The following is an 18,680-nucleotide window of genomic DNA, read 5'->3' as shown; positions in this document are numbered from 1 at the left end:
CGCCACTACACTTTTGCTAGTCATCTGTCCCTACGCATGCGGTAACTATCTCTCACTGCTCCTTTGCTAATGAGGTAGGTTTATCCGTCGCTAGTCATTTGCTAAGGAATCATCACTTTAACGTTTATGACAAACAAGCAAACCTAGCAATTACAACTTACTCAGTAGCTACTTGCAGGAGACGTGACAACTCCTTTTTCTTTTTCACACTCTCAGTAGCTTGAATAGAGCACTGCTGAATCCTATAAGACTGTTCACTCATGGCATACATGAGATCTTTATTTTGCTCTTGAAGGGACTTGATCTGGGCATTGGCTGTCTCTAGCAGCCCATTTACCTTTGCCAGCTCTTCTGGGTGCTTTTCAGTCAACACTTTAGAGAACTCGGCATTGTCAGCTGTCAGCATTTTGACTTTCTCTTTCGACCTCTCCAGCTGTTCATTTAACCTGTCTAATTCATCCTGGCAGTTCTCCCTAATGGCAAACACTATGTTACCGTGTTGTTCTTTTAAATTTTTGATCTCTTCTTTGGCTATTTCAAGAGATTTTTTAACCGTGAGCAGGTCTGCTGTGGGAGAGCTGTCATTCAGGACTGATAACAGTTGTACCTTTTCCTCCTCAAGTTTGTTCAGGTCGACTTTAGCTTGCTCAAGGGCGCACTTAGTGTCTTCAATTTCTAGAGGCAGACGTTCGGTTATCGCTAGTGACATCGCATCATTTTCTCGCTCGAGAGAAGCTATACGTTTCTCCGCTGCATCCAACTGACAAGTCTTATCGTGTACCTGCGTCTGAAAGCGTGTCCTCTCTTCGGACCAACTCTTCTGTTCCTACATAAGATGCATAGAAAAGACCTTTATCACTTTTGCCATAATATTGTGGACATGAGTACAGTGAAGCTTTAGTGAAACGAAGCAGGCCGGTAACATTAAGCAGGCATTTAAAAAATAGTCTTAGTACCACACCATGCTTAGGCTGGCTCTAAATTCAGCCTTTGAACAAAAAAATGATATTTACCATTCAAATTATAGTCTAAAAATAACTAATATGTCTATGTAAGTGCTACTTGCAGAACAAAGCTAAGCCTCTACAAAAGAGGCTCCAAGAATCTTGTGCAGAAGTCTAGTGTTTCCAGCCAGTCATCAACCAGAAGGTAGATAGATGAGAGACTGCTAGAAATGGCCCTTATGTCACTACTGTGAGTAGTAAAGAAACGACTGTACTATTTGAGGGGACTGTCAGGATAGCAGAAGGTATGATTATTAGATAGTGAGCTATGCTAACCATCATTTAATGCCTTTAAATACCAGCTAACTACTTTCATAAACAATGATTTATTTGAAGTTGTCTACCCAATACAATGATCAACAATATCCTTATAGTTGCTCAACATTCGAGTACTCAGCACTGTAGACGCCAGGCAGAATAGAAAAATGTCTTCTGTAGAGAAGTTGCTCAATGCATTTATAACTTTATACTGGCATGAGTAATCATCAACAAAACCATGTTTTCCATTACATGCCAAAAGGAAATGAGAAGGCAGAAATCAGGAATTATTGAGTGAGTTGAACAAATGCACTTTATAAGTTAGAATCTAACAGTATTGTAGAAGAGTCGGGAGAGTGAATTGAAGGTTGAAGTAACAGAAAGTTCATAAACTGAAACATACAGTGGTGGATGTAGTATGTTGGTGGCATAGAATAGAATGACTCAATGACTAGTTTAGCTCTATGATATGGCTAAAAGACAATAGAGTTAATACATCTATTCCAGTAATAACCAGCCTTAAAAGAACTAATCTAATAGACTTGGGAATTTAGATAAGGAGAGATAGCCTGCCTGCCATCAATGTACTTACCGCACCAATAAATCATCCTAATATTATATAAGACTAGAACATTTGGCAGTCCTTTGGCAATCACTACGTGCATAATTAACTCTTTTGCTACCAAACTAATTTCTTTAATGGGACATAATTACATATTTTTTAAAACCTAATATTTGACAAGCACGAATATAAATTGACATAACTTTCCAACCAGATGGTCTATAAAAGATATTTTGATATCAAACTAATCAGTATAAAACATTTGCTGATGCTATAAAAATATGACAAATGCATTGTAGAATGAGAACGAACACTTCTTGGCCATTTTCGAAAAGACCATGAGGTTGACGGACGATTTATTACTATTATTACAGTTTATTATTTCTGATAAAATATGAATGACTCGTATATACTGCACTATATATAATATATAATATTATACAAATAATATGAATGACTCTCAGTAGTACTCAATAAAATCACCCAAAGTCCATAGATCTGAAGCTGTAATGTGTCTAGCACGACTGGTCATTGCTACCAGCGAATCGCGATAAAAATGAATTTTTGCAAAGCGAAACTACGCTCAAGATAGGTTTTCAACATATTTTTATTGGCTCAATGCATGCAGATAATTGTTTCCTTTCATTCAAGAACGGATACAATAGAGTAATTTATTAACTACTCAAAAAGTTAAAGAGTTGATGCATGAAGTGGAAAAGCGACTGAGTGGTATTGTGATAGCGTGATTGCCTATGAACCTGATGCCTGAGGTTCAATCCTCACACGAAGCAATTTTATTCCTAACGCCCCTAGCGTGGCTTCTGATAGACAGAGGGATGGACACTGCCCATATTATAGTATAGATTCATTTTTATTTCCAACAGTCAATTTCGTTTAAAGCATATTAGACCATGAGACAAAAACAAATGGTAAATTATGTGTATTGAACGAACATATCTTTTATTAATATAGAAGTGATTGTCTCTATGATCTTACATGTGAAGAAGAATGATAAGTAGTGAGTCTTGAACCACTACTAACTCCATCAGCTTTACATACCTTATCATGCTCTCTTTCTAAAGACTTGAGAGCTGTCTGAGATTCATGAGCCTCACTGTTCGCCAGTCTGACAAGATCTCTCCAGTTATCCAGCTCCTCGACCTGACCCTCGTGTGCTCTAGCCATTTCATCTTCCCACTTTATTACCTCGCTGTCAAACTTTACTAGCCGAGATTTCAACCTGTTCACCTCCTTCAACACACATGATCAAATTAAGTTTCACAACTACAGCAAAAGAAACATTGCGATGTACTTGGAGTATCAATGATTCTTACATCAGTACTTACCCAACATACTTCTCTAAGTACTTACCCGACATACTTCTCTAAGTACTTACCTGACATACTTCTCTAAGTACTTACCCGACATACACTACTTCTCTAAGTACTTACCCGACATACTTTTCTAAGTACTTACCTGACATACTTCTCTAAGTACTTACCCAACATACTTCTCCAAGTACTTACCCGACATACTTCTCTAAGTACTTACCTGACATATTTCTCTAAGTACTTACCTGACATACTTCTCTAAGTACTTACCTGACATACTTCTCTAAGTACTTACCCAACATACTTCTCTAAGTACTTACCTGACATACTTCTCGAAGTACTTGCCAACCTAATTTTTGCCAAGGATCTGCAAACTGGAACTGTTACCTCCAGACCTCACCTAGTGCCATCAACATCTTTTTTCAACTTGTTATATTGATACTAAGTGCATTATTTCTAACCTCCAGCTGCTGCTGTGGTACAGCAATTATTGCATTCAGTGCATTGATGAGTGTGTGATGCGGTGACACTACTTTTACACGTATGACATAACAACACTATTATTACATGTGACATAACACTGTTCAGCATGATAGATGCAAGCCTGTAACATACAGTCAACAATTATATGATAGGCAATTCTTTGGTTCGCTCCTGATTTGGGCCATATAGTGTATGACAGACTTGTTCTTGGTGTTACTTCGTTGAGAGAATTGCTTAGCAAGCGTTGACTGTTAGATGACCACATGTTACAACATATATGACTTGTGATCTACACTATCTATTTACTTGTCTACCACAACCATCTGTATTCCTACCTATACATGTACCTGATAGCACTGAACTTACTTAACTACAGTATTTTAGCTCCGTGGTATGTTTAAAGACTTACTTCCTGTAGGTCATCATTCTTTTCTTGCAGCTCTTTTTTGTGCGCTGCGTACTCCTCGAACTTGGAGGTGATCTCATCCTTCTCTTTGAGCACCTGCTCACCAACAAATAGATGTTTTAGTTCAAAAAAAGTAAAACTGACTAAGAGGTGAGAGAAAACAAGTTTCTGCTGAAAGAATACCTGATTATGTCTTTTCTGGTATTGAAGAAGTTTGTCTCTCTGTTCAGATACTTGTCTTTGGAGGGCACTCTCTGTTTCACTGTAGTTCTTGACTTTTGTTTCATATTCCTTCAACCTTTGTTCCATGTTAGCTGTTTCTCTCCTCAACTGAATACATATAAATGTAAAGAATGTACTCGCACAGACTTAGCCTCGAGTCTGGAGCTTCTAAAAACAGCGACACATCAGCTCAGATTTCCCACCTTGTTAGTCTCTATTTTCAGTTCAGAGTTTGAGGTCAAAAGGTCATCTTTTTCTGTAATCACTTCCTCGAGTAGCTTTTCAACACTTTTTAATTGCCCAAAGGCCACCTTTCTGTCTTCGAGAGCACCTTGCAGTTGGCTTTTTAAATCTCCATTTTCATTTATTCTACATACCTGGGAAACATTGACAGAATTAAATTAGCCAATACAACGGACTTCCGTTGAATAGTTTATAAGAAATCATCCAAATATATTTTCATTATCTAAAATATTATTGGAGCTTTCTGAAAAAAAGTTGAGCCAAAAGTCATGCTTTGAGTTCGTTACCGGCAATATTATTTTTATAATAAAACTTTATAGTAACATATTTATACTATTATAAATTGTATTATAATCGGCTTACATATTAAATGATCACAAAATAAAATAATTAACAAATATACTGTGTCATAAAAATGTGTGATTTCAAATGACCCAAATGGATTTTTTTTGGAATTTTGGATTTCTTTTCATCAACAATAGTAGTAAAACAAAACAAAAAAGCGGGAAGAGTGATGATGCCCATAATACGCATTAGCATAGCTAGTCGTGGTGTCAGGCTGTTGGTCATCGTGAAATCAACATCAATTTTTATGAGTAATTAATTAGGTTTTGTTCACTTGTTAACAGATGTAATTTAAGTTCTTTTGTGAAACTGGCCACTTTCTCTATGCTTTTTATAGTATTAGAAAGTTGGTTCCAAAAAATGGCCTGTTAGTAATCCACCCTGTGATGGCCTGCACGGGAAGATTGTGTGAGATTTAGACAGAAATTTGAGAATCGAGTTGTATATATTGTGCGAGGGATGTAATTACAATAAAATTCATGATGGGCTGAAAGTATAATGTGATATGAATATAGTGAACCAATAGGTAGTATGGATGATGATTTAAAAAGAGGGTTGGTGTGGGTGAGGCGGGATTTTTGTGAATGTTTCTTATCATACGCTTTTGAAGTGTTATTAAACTCATAAGATGGGCGATAGGTGCATCGCCCCATGCCTCAATGCAATATGAATGTTTGGAATTAACCATAGAATTGTATATAATAAAAGCAGAGGTTTGTGGGGTAAATATTCAGATGTGCAGTAGAGTAAGCCTGATAAGGGTCTCAGTTGTTTTAGTTAATATCTGATAGGTCTTTTGAAATGAATTTAGTGTATAAGACTGCAAGAGTATCATTAATGATAGTAAAATATCACAGCTACTACCAGCATGGGTTGTGACACAGCGAACAAATTTTCAAGTATAATAAGCGCTACAAAAGGAAACAAACAAATAAGTTGTTAAATGGAAAATCGCAATGATATAAAGCTGAAGTGAGTAAAACTGTATTTTTAAGCAAAAGTTTGTATGTAGAGGTGATCGTAAGTCGAGATTTGATGACATTATAAAAGAGTACAATGGTGGATTGAAAACTTATCTAAAGCATCTCAGAAACCATCTGACTACACAGAATGTGTTAAAAAACAAAAAGACAAAAAGCTGTCAACTTTAATAATCTGAACAGAGTGAGTGGATGAGGTTAGCTGATCAGACCACATGGCAACATCTGGTCTAGCTACTTTTCAAAAAAGTAACTAGACCAGATATTAAAGCTACTACCAATACGATGTCCCAATAGAATTTTTACTATGATAAAAGCCATGTCAGCCTGTCTGTTCGTCTGTCCAAAGCCAGGGTTGTAGGCTGGGAAAAAGATCACATCATACCAGATTCGAACACAAAACTTTCAACATGATTTTCGGCACTCTAACAACTGCACCAATCAACCACTCACTACCAGACATTATTTAATATTTGTGTGTATAGTTATTACACGGGAGGATCTCTCACGTTGCACTAGACTGCCAGGGTATCAATAATAATGATAGTAAAAATGAAGTCTACTGATAACCAAGGAGGTTGTGCAATGGGTTAAAATTTGGCATTGTTGGTATTACCTCACCGAATACATTAGAGCATTCTCTAATAATAGGTGTCCCTACAAGGTTCTACACTACTTTTTGCTTTGAATGATTTTATATCGCTATGTTTCCATGACGGCCTTGATGCGTGAGTTGGTGTCAATCTACGTGAGTTGGTGTCAATCTACGTGAGTTGGTGTCAATCTACGTGAGTCGGTGTTAATCTACGTGAGTTGGTGTCAATCTACGTGAGTTGGTGTCAATCTACGTGAGTCGGTGTTAATCTATGCAAGTTGGTGTCAATCTACATGAGTTGGTGTCAATCTACGTGAGTTGGTGTCAATCTACGTGAGTTGGTGTCAATCTACGTGAGTTGGTGTCAATCTACGTGAGTTGGTGTCAATCTACGTGAGTTGGTGTCAATCTATGAATCATCCGCAACATGGAAATGATAAAAACTCGCAAGTCAAGTGAGTTTTGTTACTTGCAAATTTTTGACAAATGTTTCACGCTTGTGAATGAAGGAAACTGTACTTGCAAATGCTGTGCAAAAAAAACTGCTCAGGGTACTCCATTTCAAACATCTTTTAGTTATTGTTATTTCGATTTGAGCAGTTCGGAATGCTCTAATGTTCCGAATGCTGCTAAGCGTGACAAAACTGTGTCTCTAATTATTGACTTATGACATAGCGTCCCTTACTTTTTAACAAAGCATCAGCGTTAATCCGCATCATACAAATGTTCATTGAAACAATTATCCCACGGTAACTCAACGTGGGCACAACTCAAAATCTGCATCATGAGCGTCATGGAAACATAGTGTATCATTCATACTTTAGCTGTTACCTCTGTGGCTTTTGAATATATTCTGCCAATATTTCAACTATTTATTTTTTGCAAAATATATAGTAAATTCATCCACTATTGCATGTAACCTTGACCTTGTTAGATCTAACACACGCTGTTACATTGTTACACTTGATACACTAGCATTCAATATTACATCTATCAAAGAGTAATTATGCTCTGATAAACCCTGTTGCAGAACAGAAAATACCTGAGGATCTCGGAGAATGCTCAATTCCATTTCCGCTGCTGACAGCATATTTTGTGTTTTAGATAAATTACTCAGCAGTTTCCCAATTTTAGCCTCAGAGCGATCGAGTTTGTCTGAGGCGAGGGCGTTAGCTTCTAATTCTGTTTCGTATCTCGTTTTATATCTTTGAGCATCGGCCACGAGCTGCTCACCATACAGACCTCCAATGCCTACCTCTCCCTCTAGCCTTTTCACTTCGTTCTCTAGCTCACTGATTCTTTGATCTATTGTGAAAGTAAAATGATAAATGAAATAAATTTCTGTAACAGTTTGAAAGCATTCGTTGCTATTATTTTGATATGTTGCTAAACATGTTCTATAAAAAAACACTTAATTTTTTTTAGCCAAGTCTTATAAAAACTGCCAAAAATTCATACAATTACAGATTCAAAATGTCCTTTTGCAAGATTTTCATGAAGGGAATTATTTAAGTAGCTTTTTTAAATTAAAAAGGGTTTGCTCGCAGCAACATAATCGTATCTTCCTAAAATTGTGACAAGCTAGTTGGAAAATACAGCACCACCCATTATTTGAACATCACCTCTAATAAAATGTCACTATATATGAAGTGTTAAAAAATACAGCGCCATTGTGTTAAAATAGAGGTTTCACGGTATATACCAAACACCAATGTATATACGTAACTAACATTATATTTGGTATGGTATATGCGTGAACACCAATTTACAAAAATTTATTGTTTTTGGAATTCAAGAACTTCGTTGGAAATAATTTTGTATGTCAAGAAAAGTATTTGATCAAATTAATATAAAATGATCTTTGATCATTTTATATATATATATATATAAAATGATCAAAGATCATTTTATATTAATTATATATATATATTTATTATATATATATATATATATACAGTGAAACTCGGATAACTCAAACTTCAAGGGACCGAGCAAAAGTGTTCGAATTATCAGAGTGTTCAAGCTATCAGAGCACAGTCACAAGTCCATGTATTTACTTATTTATTAGTAGATACATGAACATATACAAACTATAATATAAATCAAAAGCACAAATGGCTTGTTTCAAATTAAATGCTTCTAATGTAAAGTTTAAAACGTTTTTATCAAAAAGTATAGAGATTTTTCTATCACTTGAGATTGGTTTGTTGTTTGAGGTGATGTTATTGCCAGGACGTTTTTAGATTGACATTGGCAAAACTTGATCGTTGCTGAAATGCTCAAAGAAAAGACATCTTTTTCTTTTGAGCGTTTTACCCACGATCAATTTTGCCGATCTTTCTTGAAGTTTATGGAAAGATTACCTTACTTTACCTGGGATTCGTTAAGAGCAACACTCCGAGGCAGTTCAATTAAAAGTTTTACGAGGTTTTACGGTACATTGTATATCACTCACGCTTTTTGAATGGATACTTATTGAATGTACAAACGTATTTTGTGTTTAGGTCAAACGATGAATAGTTTTTTTTAGCTAAGACAAAGTATACGTTTGATTTCAACAATTTTTAAGACGTTTTAAACATTCAACATTCCGACGTTAATTCAACACGGAATCAACGTCGGAAAACTATTCATCACGGGCTAGCCGGGTCACGCACTCAAGGATTTTCGCCACGCAAATACAAAACAAAAACAACATGCTGTTTTTGTTTTGTATGTGCGTGGCGAAAATCCTTGCGCCCGTGACCCGGCTAGCCCGTTCTATTCATCGTATAGCAGTATAAATCAAATTTCACCAAACCTTTAGAACAGTCGTTGACAAAAATATTTTGCCGATGGAGGTAATAACGACGCTTATGAATTACGAAAAGTTGAGGTTTACCTCTATGGCTTGGAATAAAGTGATTTTCTAAAGCGATAGCAACCGTTTCGGTAGCCGTTGGGCAAAAAACAGTTCGTTATAACAGTGTTGAATTCGAGTTATATAGAGCCATTTATCATTGCGTGGGAACGGACCAAGCAAATCCAGTCGAGTTAACCATGTGTTCGCTATATCCGAGGGCGAGTTATCCATGTTTCACTGTATATATATATAAATATATATATATATATATATATATATATATACAAAATTACGGCAATAAAGTCTGCTTATGGTTATAATAACTATAAGCGGACTTCATTGTCATAATCTTCCGTTTTAGTAAATTAAGATTTATATAGTGTAGATTTTCATATTTAACTTTTTCACAAAGTTTTGCATGTACCTATTTTAATGCAATATGTAATTACCTTAAGCATTTTTAATCAAATTTTAGAGCCATGGAATAAATTAAACAAAACACAAATGTATTCATGTATGAATACTTGACCCAACATTTTTTTGTTGGGTCAAGTTTTGACAATCCAACAATAGTTTTGACATCTGAGTCAAATACACTTTGTATGTTGAGGTTGATCAGACTGTAGCCCATGTTCCAAAACAGCCTGTAGAATATGAGATAAAACAAGAAGACTAGTTATAAATCAATGCTTGCCTTTCTCATCATCCCTGACCACTTGTGGGTTCATGTCACCTAATGTCACAGTAGAGCACGTGTCTTCATCTAAATCAAACGCCGTTTTTACTGTCACAGTTCCTTTGGTCGGAGGGGTCACCTGTTGTAGAACAATTATCAATCATTAGTTATTAAACACCAATTATCAAATACCAATTACAAAAGAGAGAACAAGAGCATTTGAACATAAAAAAATATAAAAACCAGACAATACATATTTCCTGATCGTTTTACCAACAGCCAAGTGATAAACAGAACAAAGACGCTCTCGGATTGCCTATGTAAAAGGGGCATGCAACGCAACAGGTACGGTGCACATGACGTGTTTGAACTTTAGTTGTGCTGCACCCATCATAATTGTGTTGATAATTATTGCATTGATTGAGGTATATGATGATATGATATAACCGGTCACAGTGCAGTGAGAGTGAAAAAGTGCATGTGGGTAGATGCATGATTAAGTCCTGGGAACAAGTATTTTTATGAATACCGATTGGCTCTATCAACACCTCAGAAGGTTATACTTAGGCAAGTAAAAAGCATCTCATTGATGATATTCAAAGTGCACTTGTCTTGTCTAATAATCTACTAAAAATGGTGACATGGTTTTCAATACCCGGCATTGAGAATACCTGAGGCATTTCAAATATTTCACAAAGGGCTCCCAAAGGGAAAATTGTCTATGCAGCTTAGACTTTTGTGAAACCAAGTCATTCCCAACATTCATGAAAATGAAATGTTTGTAGCATGCGGTTGCTATGACCTTCCTGGATGTCAACAAATTATACTGTTTAAAATCCAATCCATCGTCTTTGAAAACAAATTTTTCAGTTTTTTGTTTTGATCATATTGACCAACACCAGCTTCGACAAAAAACTGTATTTCAGGTTAAACTTCTTCGATTTCAATTCCAAAAACAGTTTTGAAAAGCTGACAAAATTTTCTATTACATCGAGCTAAAAACGATTTTGTGATCCAACATCATTTGTACTAAAAATGATATGGCCTGTCACATTAATGCGCAGACATAATGACAAATTCAGTGAACCTGAACAGTTAGCATATTGACATCAGAGCAAATCATTATTTATACCTTAACAAATAGCCTTGATTGAACATGTATATAATGGGTATGATATATTTGAGGCTGACATGTGAGGCTGTTTATGTGTAGCTTTACTTGATAGTATTACGTATATGGGTTGAAATGTGTAATACACATGATGTTGTGATGTGTGAATTGCGCATATGGTGTGAAATTTGCAACACATAGATACATGTAATATATGTGATGCTGCGTATGGTGTGAAATTCGCATCACATAGATACATGTAATATATGTGATGCTGCGTATGGTGTGAAATTTGCAACACATAAATACATGTAATATATGTGATGCTGCGTATGGTGTGAAATGCAAACAATGATTAACTAATATACTTTACCTGTTGGCTACTAGAATGGGATGAACTTTCAGTATCAAATTTCAATGCTTTTCCTTGAACCGATTGACACTGAGGGAAACATATTTCAGGCAACTTTGACAGCGTCTACAGTAGGACGAAAGGTTAGTGAGATACATGAAAGCATTCGCCGTTAAACTCATACAGGTTATAAAGCATCGGACTTACCTCTACGCCAACAGCACCCTGCTCTGTCGTCTCATCAGAAGGAGAGCTGCATGATAGGAAGTTTCGGGGAGAGGAAACGCTGGATGAAATGTATTCCTTATCGAGGAGCTGAAATACAACTCGCATGTATGTAAGGTTTGAATATAAACATAATGACCATCAAAGGAACAGCTCAGGGCATGAGAACTAAACCTCTCTTCTCACAGATACTACTCACAGCGTTTGCGAAACTGCACCAAAAACCTCTCTTTAAAAGGATTATATTTGTACTGGAATATAGGACAGCTTTAAGATGCCTTGAGTATTGTTTCATATCTCAATATCATCTACTACTATTGAATATAGCTTTTAGAGATACAAGCCTGCAACATTATTAATGACATCTGGCTTTATGAGGCGTGTTACTTCAAGCCTAGCAAAAGAAGGTTCAAATCAAAACCGGAGCTATCAGCCAGTTTGCATTGAACTGGTGGGTAATTTTTTTTTATATTGTCAACTTCAGAACAAATATCTATTCTTTTTCTCGCATTATTATTGTTATCATTATTATTATTATTGCTTTTACTAACACTAGATTTTTATTCAATTTTTGTCAGTGTTTGGATAAGAGAATTTACATATTCAATACTTACAATAACCCTGAGCGTACTGCACTTACATATTTTTCCGTTTTTGAAAATTGTTTTCGAAGGGATTTTTCTAATTTGTCAAAGTCCACATCTATGGGAGCAACCTTTACACCTGTGCTAACTCCGACACGAGGGTTGCCAGGAAGTTCCTCTACTTTAGAACAAGTCATACTGCTGTCTGTCAAATGGATGGTATTATAGCTGTTCACACACTCTTCTTTCTCCCCATCTTTTGGCTCATCACTTGATACAATTATTTTCCCGTCCAAAGTGTCTCCTAGACTTTCTGAACAAGGTAATTTTTCTTGAGTCATTTGTAAGTGCTTAGCAAGATGTTGTCTTTTTTCACACCCTTTTTTCAAAGTTGGCTTGAGGTCATTTCTACTAGTTGCATCTGTCGATGACTTATGATCAGAATGCAGATGTTGAGGTTCTGCGCTGAAGCTAAGCTCTGGGGGCGAGTTCGTGTAAGGCATGCCTGCGGTTGGTGAGCTGCTGCTGCTTGGTGAGTGTTCTTTTGGCTCACTGTACAATCCTTCTCTAAGCCTCTCATCCCTCCGTAGGTTTCGTGTCTACGCAAATATATATGCATCTTAGACAATTTAGATCGCATTACCAGTTAAGCTCTTCTACAACACAAACTCAACAAATTGCGTACAACCACTAACAATTATTTTGAAAGTATCATTGCCAGCTGCTTTAACAATCTTCCACTTGATATCCATTCTCTTATCAGAGAAAGGCATTTTAAACACTATTCGTCAAATTATTTATTCAATTTTAATGGCTAACTGTTGCCCCTTGTTTGTTTTTTTACTACTGTTGTATGGCCAAATTTGAAAAGAATTTATATTTTTGAAATGAAGTTATTGCCAATAAAGTATTATATATATACAGTATATTATATAATATACTGTATGCTCTATTCGCTATTGCAAGGCTCCTAACAACATAGATATACGGTTATTACCTTTGTCGTATGTAGCCTGTGGATCTCCTCGATATGAAGTATGGAATGGCGGTATGGTTAATAATGAGTGTATTTTATTAGCGTAGCGTTAGTGCAATGTGATTCTTAGTAGTGGCTGGCCAGCCCGGTATTAGATAGTACAAGCTAAACGTTGTGATTAGAATACAGTAATAATATATAAGGTTTATCATACGTGCATGTCTCTGAAGCATCAGAATATGGCACACACTAGTCTCTCGTGATCTCGCGATAGCCATGAGTGTCATCATGACAACATAGATAAACGTAATGTTAATATGTAATTAATGTTAATGTAATTAAGCATAATGTTACATCCTTCCTTCCAAATTGGATGTCGAGGTGTAGTCAGATAACCACAGATGAATGGCGCTGATGAAGCTCAATTGAGATGATTGAATAAAAATGAAATAGACAGATGTCAACTGTAGGACAATAATAAATTTATATGCATATGCGTATCCACCAGCTAGTACATTTGGAAGTCTTTGTACTTCGCAGGAAGTGCACCCTGATTGTGCCTTCTTGCACGATGTGATGGTGTTGGCTGTTCAGATCGCGCATTCACGTCATCCGCGGTTTCCAATAGTATGTTGCTGTCCATATCCGGGGTGGAAGTTGAGTTCTCACCGCCGTCATCCGTATTGACAGATTCTCTGCTCCTGTCAATCTTCCGATGAGCACGATTACGTCTCAGTCGGCTAGAGTCATTCTCAATGATATCGGAATATAGGACCTGAGACAAGGATGTTGGCCGACAATAGTCGCTGGGGTCCACTGCTTATCATCCCCTGTCCGTACAAGTACAGCTTCGCCATCCTGAAGCTCTGGGAGTTCTCTGGCAGTTCTATCATAGACCTTTTTTGCTACTTGTTGGCGTTGTTTTAGGAAATCCATAGGCTCTGTGACTGTTGGGGCCAAACTGCAATCAGTAATGGGAAGGCTACTTCTGATTGCACGGTTAAACAATATTTCGCCTGGGCTGTATACACAGCCAGCTAAGGGGGTCTCCCGATATGCTAGCAAGAAAGGATAGATGTCTTGATCCGTCTCCTCACTCTTTTTTAGAAACTGCTTCATGGTCTGGCCATAGCGTTCAGCCATGCCATTGGATCTCGGGTAGTGTGGGCTTGATGTTGTGATCGAGAAGCCCCAGTCCTGCGAGAAAGCATGCATCTTCTGACTGTTAAAAAGCATGTTGTCAGCCATAACTGACAATGGAACTCCATGGACCGAGAATATGGATTTGAGGGCCATGATTACATTACTAGCTGTCTTGTTGCGGAGTAGCCGAAGTTCAGGAAAATGGGAAAAGCAGTCCACAACAACAAGGTAACTGTTGGAGCGAAATTCCATTATATCTATTGCTACATGGCCCCATGATAGTTTAGGCACCTCATGCGATATCAATGCTTCTTTTTGTTGACGGTTAGCAAATCTAGCGCAAGTTGAACAGCTCGAGACCATCATCTGAATATCATTACTCAAACCAGGCCAGTATTCTGATCGATTAGCTCGCTCACGGCACTTCTGTATCCCTAAGTGGCCCTGATGAAGCTTTTCTAACATATTTCTTCTCAATGAGCCAGGTATGACTAGTCTTTCGCCCAGATAAGCAAAACCCTCCTACTCATGAACTTCATCTCTGACATGCCAGTATGGATGTAGTAGGGGAGGAGCAATCCTTTTGCTGTTTCAGTTCTATCCATCCCTGATGGCCTGAAGTAAAGCTCCCATAGAGGGATCGGCCGCATATGCTGTGGCTAACTTCTCATGCACAGCATCCGTCACTTCAAGATTGTGGACCATAGAAATCTGCTCTCCCTCCAGATCCACTTGACCGCTAACTCCATCTGAAAGGTAGGCCCTCGACAGCGTATCACCTAAATGTAGTTGTTTTCCTGGTACATATATCACCTCGTCAATATAGTAGTGCTGTAACCTCACAAGTAACCGTGGCAGACGTGGTGAGGCCTTGTGGAGTAACTTTTTCACAATGGTGACAAGAGGTTCATGGTCTGTCTGAACAGTGATGGGGCATCCATAGACATAGTGATTGAATCTCCCACAACCAAAAAAAAATTCTAGCAATTCCTTATCAATCTGTGGATAGTTCACATCAGTCGGTGTTAGTGAGCGTGACGCGTATGCTGTTGGGTGGCCCTCCTGCATGAGCACAGCCCCTAGACCATGCTGTGAAGCATTCACTTAAAGCTCAGTCTTCTTCTCCAGGTCAAAGTATTTCAGGATGGGGCCATCGGTCAAAATTTTCTTAATGGCACCCAAGGCAGTTTCATGCTCGGGGCCCCACATCTATACAGCATCTTTTCTAAGCAATGTCCTGAGCGGCTGAGTTACTGTTGACATGTTGGGTAAGAATGTCCCAAGAAAGTTCAAGGTGCCAGTTAATCATTGTATCCCTTGTCAGTTGGAGAAAACATTTTCTCAATCACTCTCACCTTCTCAGGGTCAGGTTGTAGCCCCTCACTTGAAACAATATGGCCTAGATAGGTAACTTCAGATTTATTGAGCTGGATTTTCTCTTTATTGAACTTCACGTTGACATCTCTAGCACAACTCAATAGTTTCCTAAGGTTATCGTCATGTTCTTGCTGATTCCGACCAGCAACAACCAGGTCATCAAAGTATATGGCAATATTCAAATCACCAAAGAGTTGTTCAACCCTTTTTTCAAATACATCGGCAGCGGAATGAATGCCAAAAGGCAGCCGTAAAAATTTGTACTTCCATGTGCTGTGTTAAACGTTGTGAGCAGACTGCTCTTATGGGACAGTGGGATGTGCCAATAGCCATGTTTCATGTCTAATATTGTAAATGCTTCATTCCATTGAATTTGAAAGCAATTCCTTCTAAAGTGGGTATGTAATGGTGTTCTCTTAAAATGGCTTTGTTGAGATCTCGCGGATCCAGGCAGATTCTCACATCGCCATTCTTTTTCTCCACTACTACCATGCTGCTGACCCACTGACTGGTCAACTTTGGTAATGATCCCTTGGCTTTCCATGTTGTTAAGCTCATTCTTGACTTTTGTCAGTATACTCAGTGGTATTCTCCTCGCTGCATGAACCACAGGCTGAACACGCTTATCTACTTGAATTTCATGTTCACCATCTATGCGACCAATCTCTTCAAACACATCACTGTATTCATCAAGAATAGACGGAACTGTATCTACACATTGAACTATTGCCAGTTTAATACACGAGTCCAGTCCAAGAATTGGCGGATAATTACCCTCCACGACTTTAAATGATAGTGGCTCCTCTCGTTGTCCATGCTTAACAGTGAGGTCAGTTTACCCTACATTGTTTATTACAGGACTGTCATACCCGACAAGTGTGGTACTTGAGGGTTTCAGCTGACCTTGCAGATCATTTAAAATTTGGTGAGTTAAAATGCTCACTTCAGCTCCAGTATCAATCTTGAATCAAACGTCAAGTGATCTTATCTGACTGCTTACCTTAACAGGAATGACCAAAGACCTAGCCCCATCTACCACCTCATGCGATCTCACTGTTCCAACAAACAAAGTGTTCATTTCTTCTTTCGCGGTGTTTGTTTCTTCTTGATGCCCTGCTTCTACTGCTCGCACTCTCCTAGACAGACCTTTCTTAGAAAAATGGTCCCTTTCACCACACTTGCGGCAGGTTTGCCCATAGGCAGGACACGTACCTTTTACATGATGATATCCACAAAACTTACAGTCAATCTTTCCTTGTTCTCCATGAGTCACAGTCCTTTTAGATCTGGTTTCAACTTTATTGACGGAGGCTGTGGCGTGATCACCAACATCCATACGACTCAGCTGTACCTGCGTAACTTCTGCCGCACAAAGCTCATTCCTATCTCTTTCTAATGTGATGTCTGCATCTCTTAGCATCCGCTCTTTGAGGGAGACTGAGGAAATTCGAAAAACCAGTCGGCAGAGAAGCATACGATTCCTTAAATCACCAAAATCACACTTGGCTGCTTGGGTTTTCAGTCGCTTCATAAAACTGTCCACACTTTCACCATCAGCTTGAACCAATGACCAAAACACATACCATTCATATAAGATGTTGCGACGAGGATTGCAATATGTCTCAAAATTACTCAGCACATCAGCCAGTGTATCTGCATTATGACCTTCTTCATACTCAAACTGTGAATATACTTCATACGCCTCCTCACCAGCTGCATTAAGCAGCACAGCTACTTGACGGCGAGATATGGCTGCGTTGCCAGCAGGTGGGTTTTCCGGATCAGCAACCGGCTCCTGCACTAGATCAATGGCCCTGAGATAGTTCTCAAATCGATCTCAAACCAGTCATCAGACACATTACCCTCAAACAGTAGTTCTCCAGGTGGCTTGATACCCTCCATCACCACCACGCAATTCAGAAACTCCAGATAAACCAACTAGCACAACCAAAACACTCAAGAGCGTCGGAGACGATCACGCTGCCACCATGTTCTATTCGCTATTGCAAGGCTCCTAACAACATAGATATATGGTTATTACCTTTGTCGTATGTAGCCTGTAGATCTCCTCGATATGAAGTATGGAATGGTGGTATGGTTGATAACGAGTGTATTTTATTAGCGCAGCATTAGTGCAATGTGATTCATATTAGTGGCTGGCCAGCCCGGTATTAGATAGTACAAGCTAAACATTGTGATTAGAATACAGTAATAATATATAAGGTTTATCATAAGTGCATGTCTCTGAAGCATCAGAAAATGGCACACACTAGTCTCTCGTGATCTCGCGATAGCCATGAGTGTCATCATGACAACATAGATAAACGTAATGTTAATATGTAATTAATATTAATGTAATTAAGCATAATGTTACACTGTATATATATAAACTTTTTAGGCAGAGCTTTAAAGTAAAACTGTAAGTCAAGAGCACAAATCTTAACGTTATGGGAGCCAACTACAACACTTCAGAAACAAAAGTGTAGCTTTCAAGCATTGATGCTTTGACCTACTACAATTCTAAGGAAGCAAGACTAGGTACATAAGAAGGCTAAACGGCAACACTAAAAAAGCAAAGAGTTTATACTTTACAAGCAAAACTGTAACATTGGGAAAGACTCTACAGACAAGAGAAGCTAATGCTAACTTTAGGAAAGTATCACCTAACAAAACTACAACTTGGAAAAAGCACAACAAACACTCTAGGCACTCAATTAGCAAACAAAAGCTGACAAGATCGCTACTTCTTTTCTTGCAAAACGTAGTCAGCTGTACATAAAGCATACACTATTCATATTTTACAAGTGATCAGTGAAAAATAACTATTAACGCTTCCGGCGTATAGCGCGACTCCACATACTATCGTAAATATAACATACACAGGTTGTATGCTGAAGGTATGTTTCATGCACTATCATAAATATAGTGTAGACAGGTTGTATGCTGAAGGTCTGTTTCATGTACT

At 37.9% G+C, this 18,680-nt stretch overlaps 1 protein-coding gene across 1 annotated transcript in view; it reads right to left on the bottom strand.

The window, feature by feature from the left end:
- LOC137388339 (putative leucine-rich repeat-containing protein DDB_G0290503) overlaps positions 1–13,873 on the bottom strand; it is a 36,297-nt gene extending 22,424 nt beyond the window's left edge. The window contains exons 1-11 of the mRNA XM_068074825.1: positions 13,865–13,873; positions 12,276–12,818; positions 11,618–11,725; positions 11,432–11,536; positions 9,966–10,086; positions 7,472–7,734; positions 4,470–4,643; positions 4,228–4,374; positions 4,048–4,140; positions 2,884–3,075; positions 162–826 (exon numbers count right to left, since the gene is read on the bottom strand). Of these exons, the coding sequence (XP_067930926.1) occupies positions 162–826; positions 2,884–3,075; positions 4,048–4,140; positions 4,228–4,374; positions 4,470–4,643; positions 7,472–7,734; positions 9,966–10,086; positions 11,432–11,536; positions 11,618–11,725; positions 12,276–12,818; positions 13,865–13,873 (2,420 nt within the window). The remainder of the gene's footprint in view (positions 1–161; positions 827–2,883; positions 3,076–4,047; positions 4,141–4,227; positions 4,375–4,469; positions 4,644–7,471; positions 7,735–9,965; positions 10,087–11,431; positions 11,537–11,617; positions 11,726–12,275; positions 12,819–13,864) is intronic.
- Between the last annotated feature and the right edge of the window lie 4,807 nt (positions 13,874–18,680).

Source organism: Watersipora subatra, chromosome 2 (genome assembly GCF_963576615.1).
Source record: "Watersipora subatra chromosome 2, tzWatSuba1.1, whole genome shotgun sequence".
Taxonomy (NCBI): Eukaryota; Metazoa; Bryozoa; class Gymnolaemata; order Cheilostomatida; family Watersiporidae; genus Watersipora; species Watersipora subatra.
The sequence above is the reverse complement of the archived record's forward strand: the minus strand, read 5'-3'. Positions and strand labels throughout refer to the sequence as shown.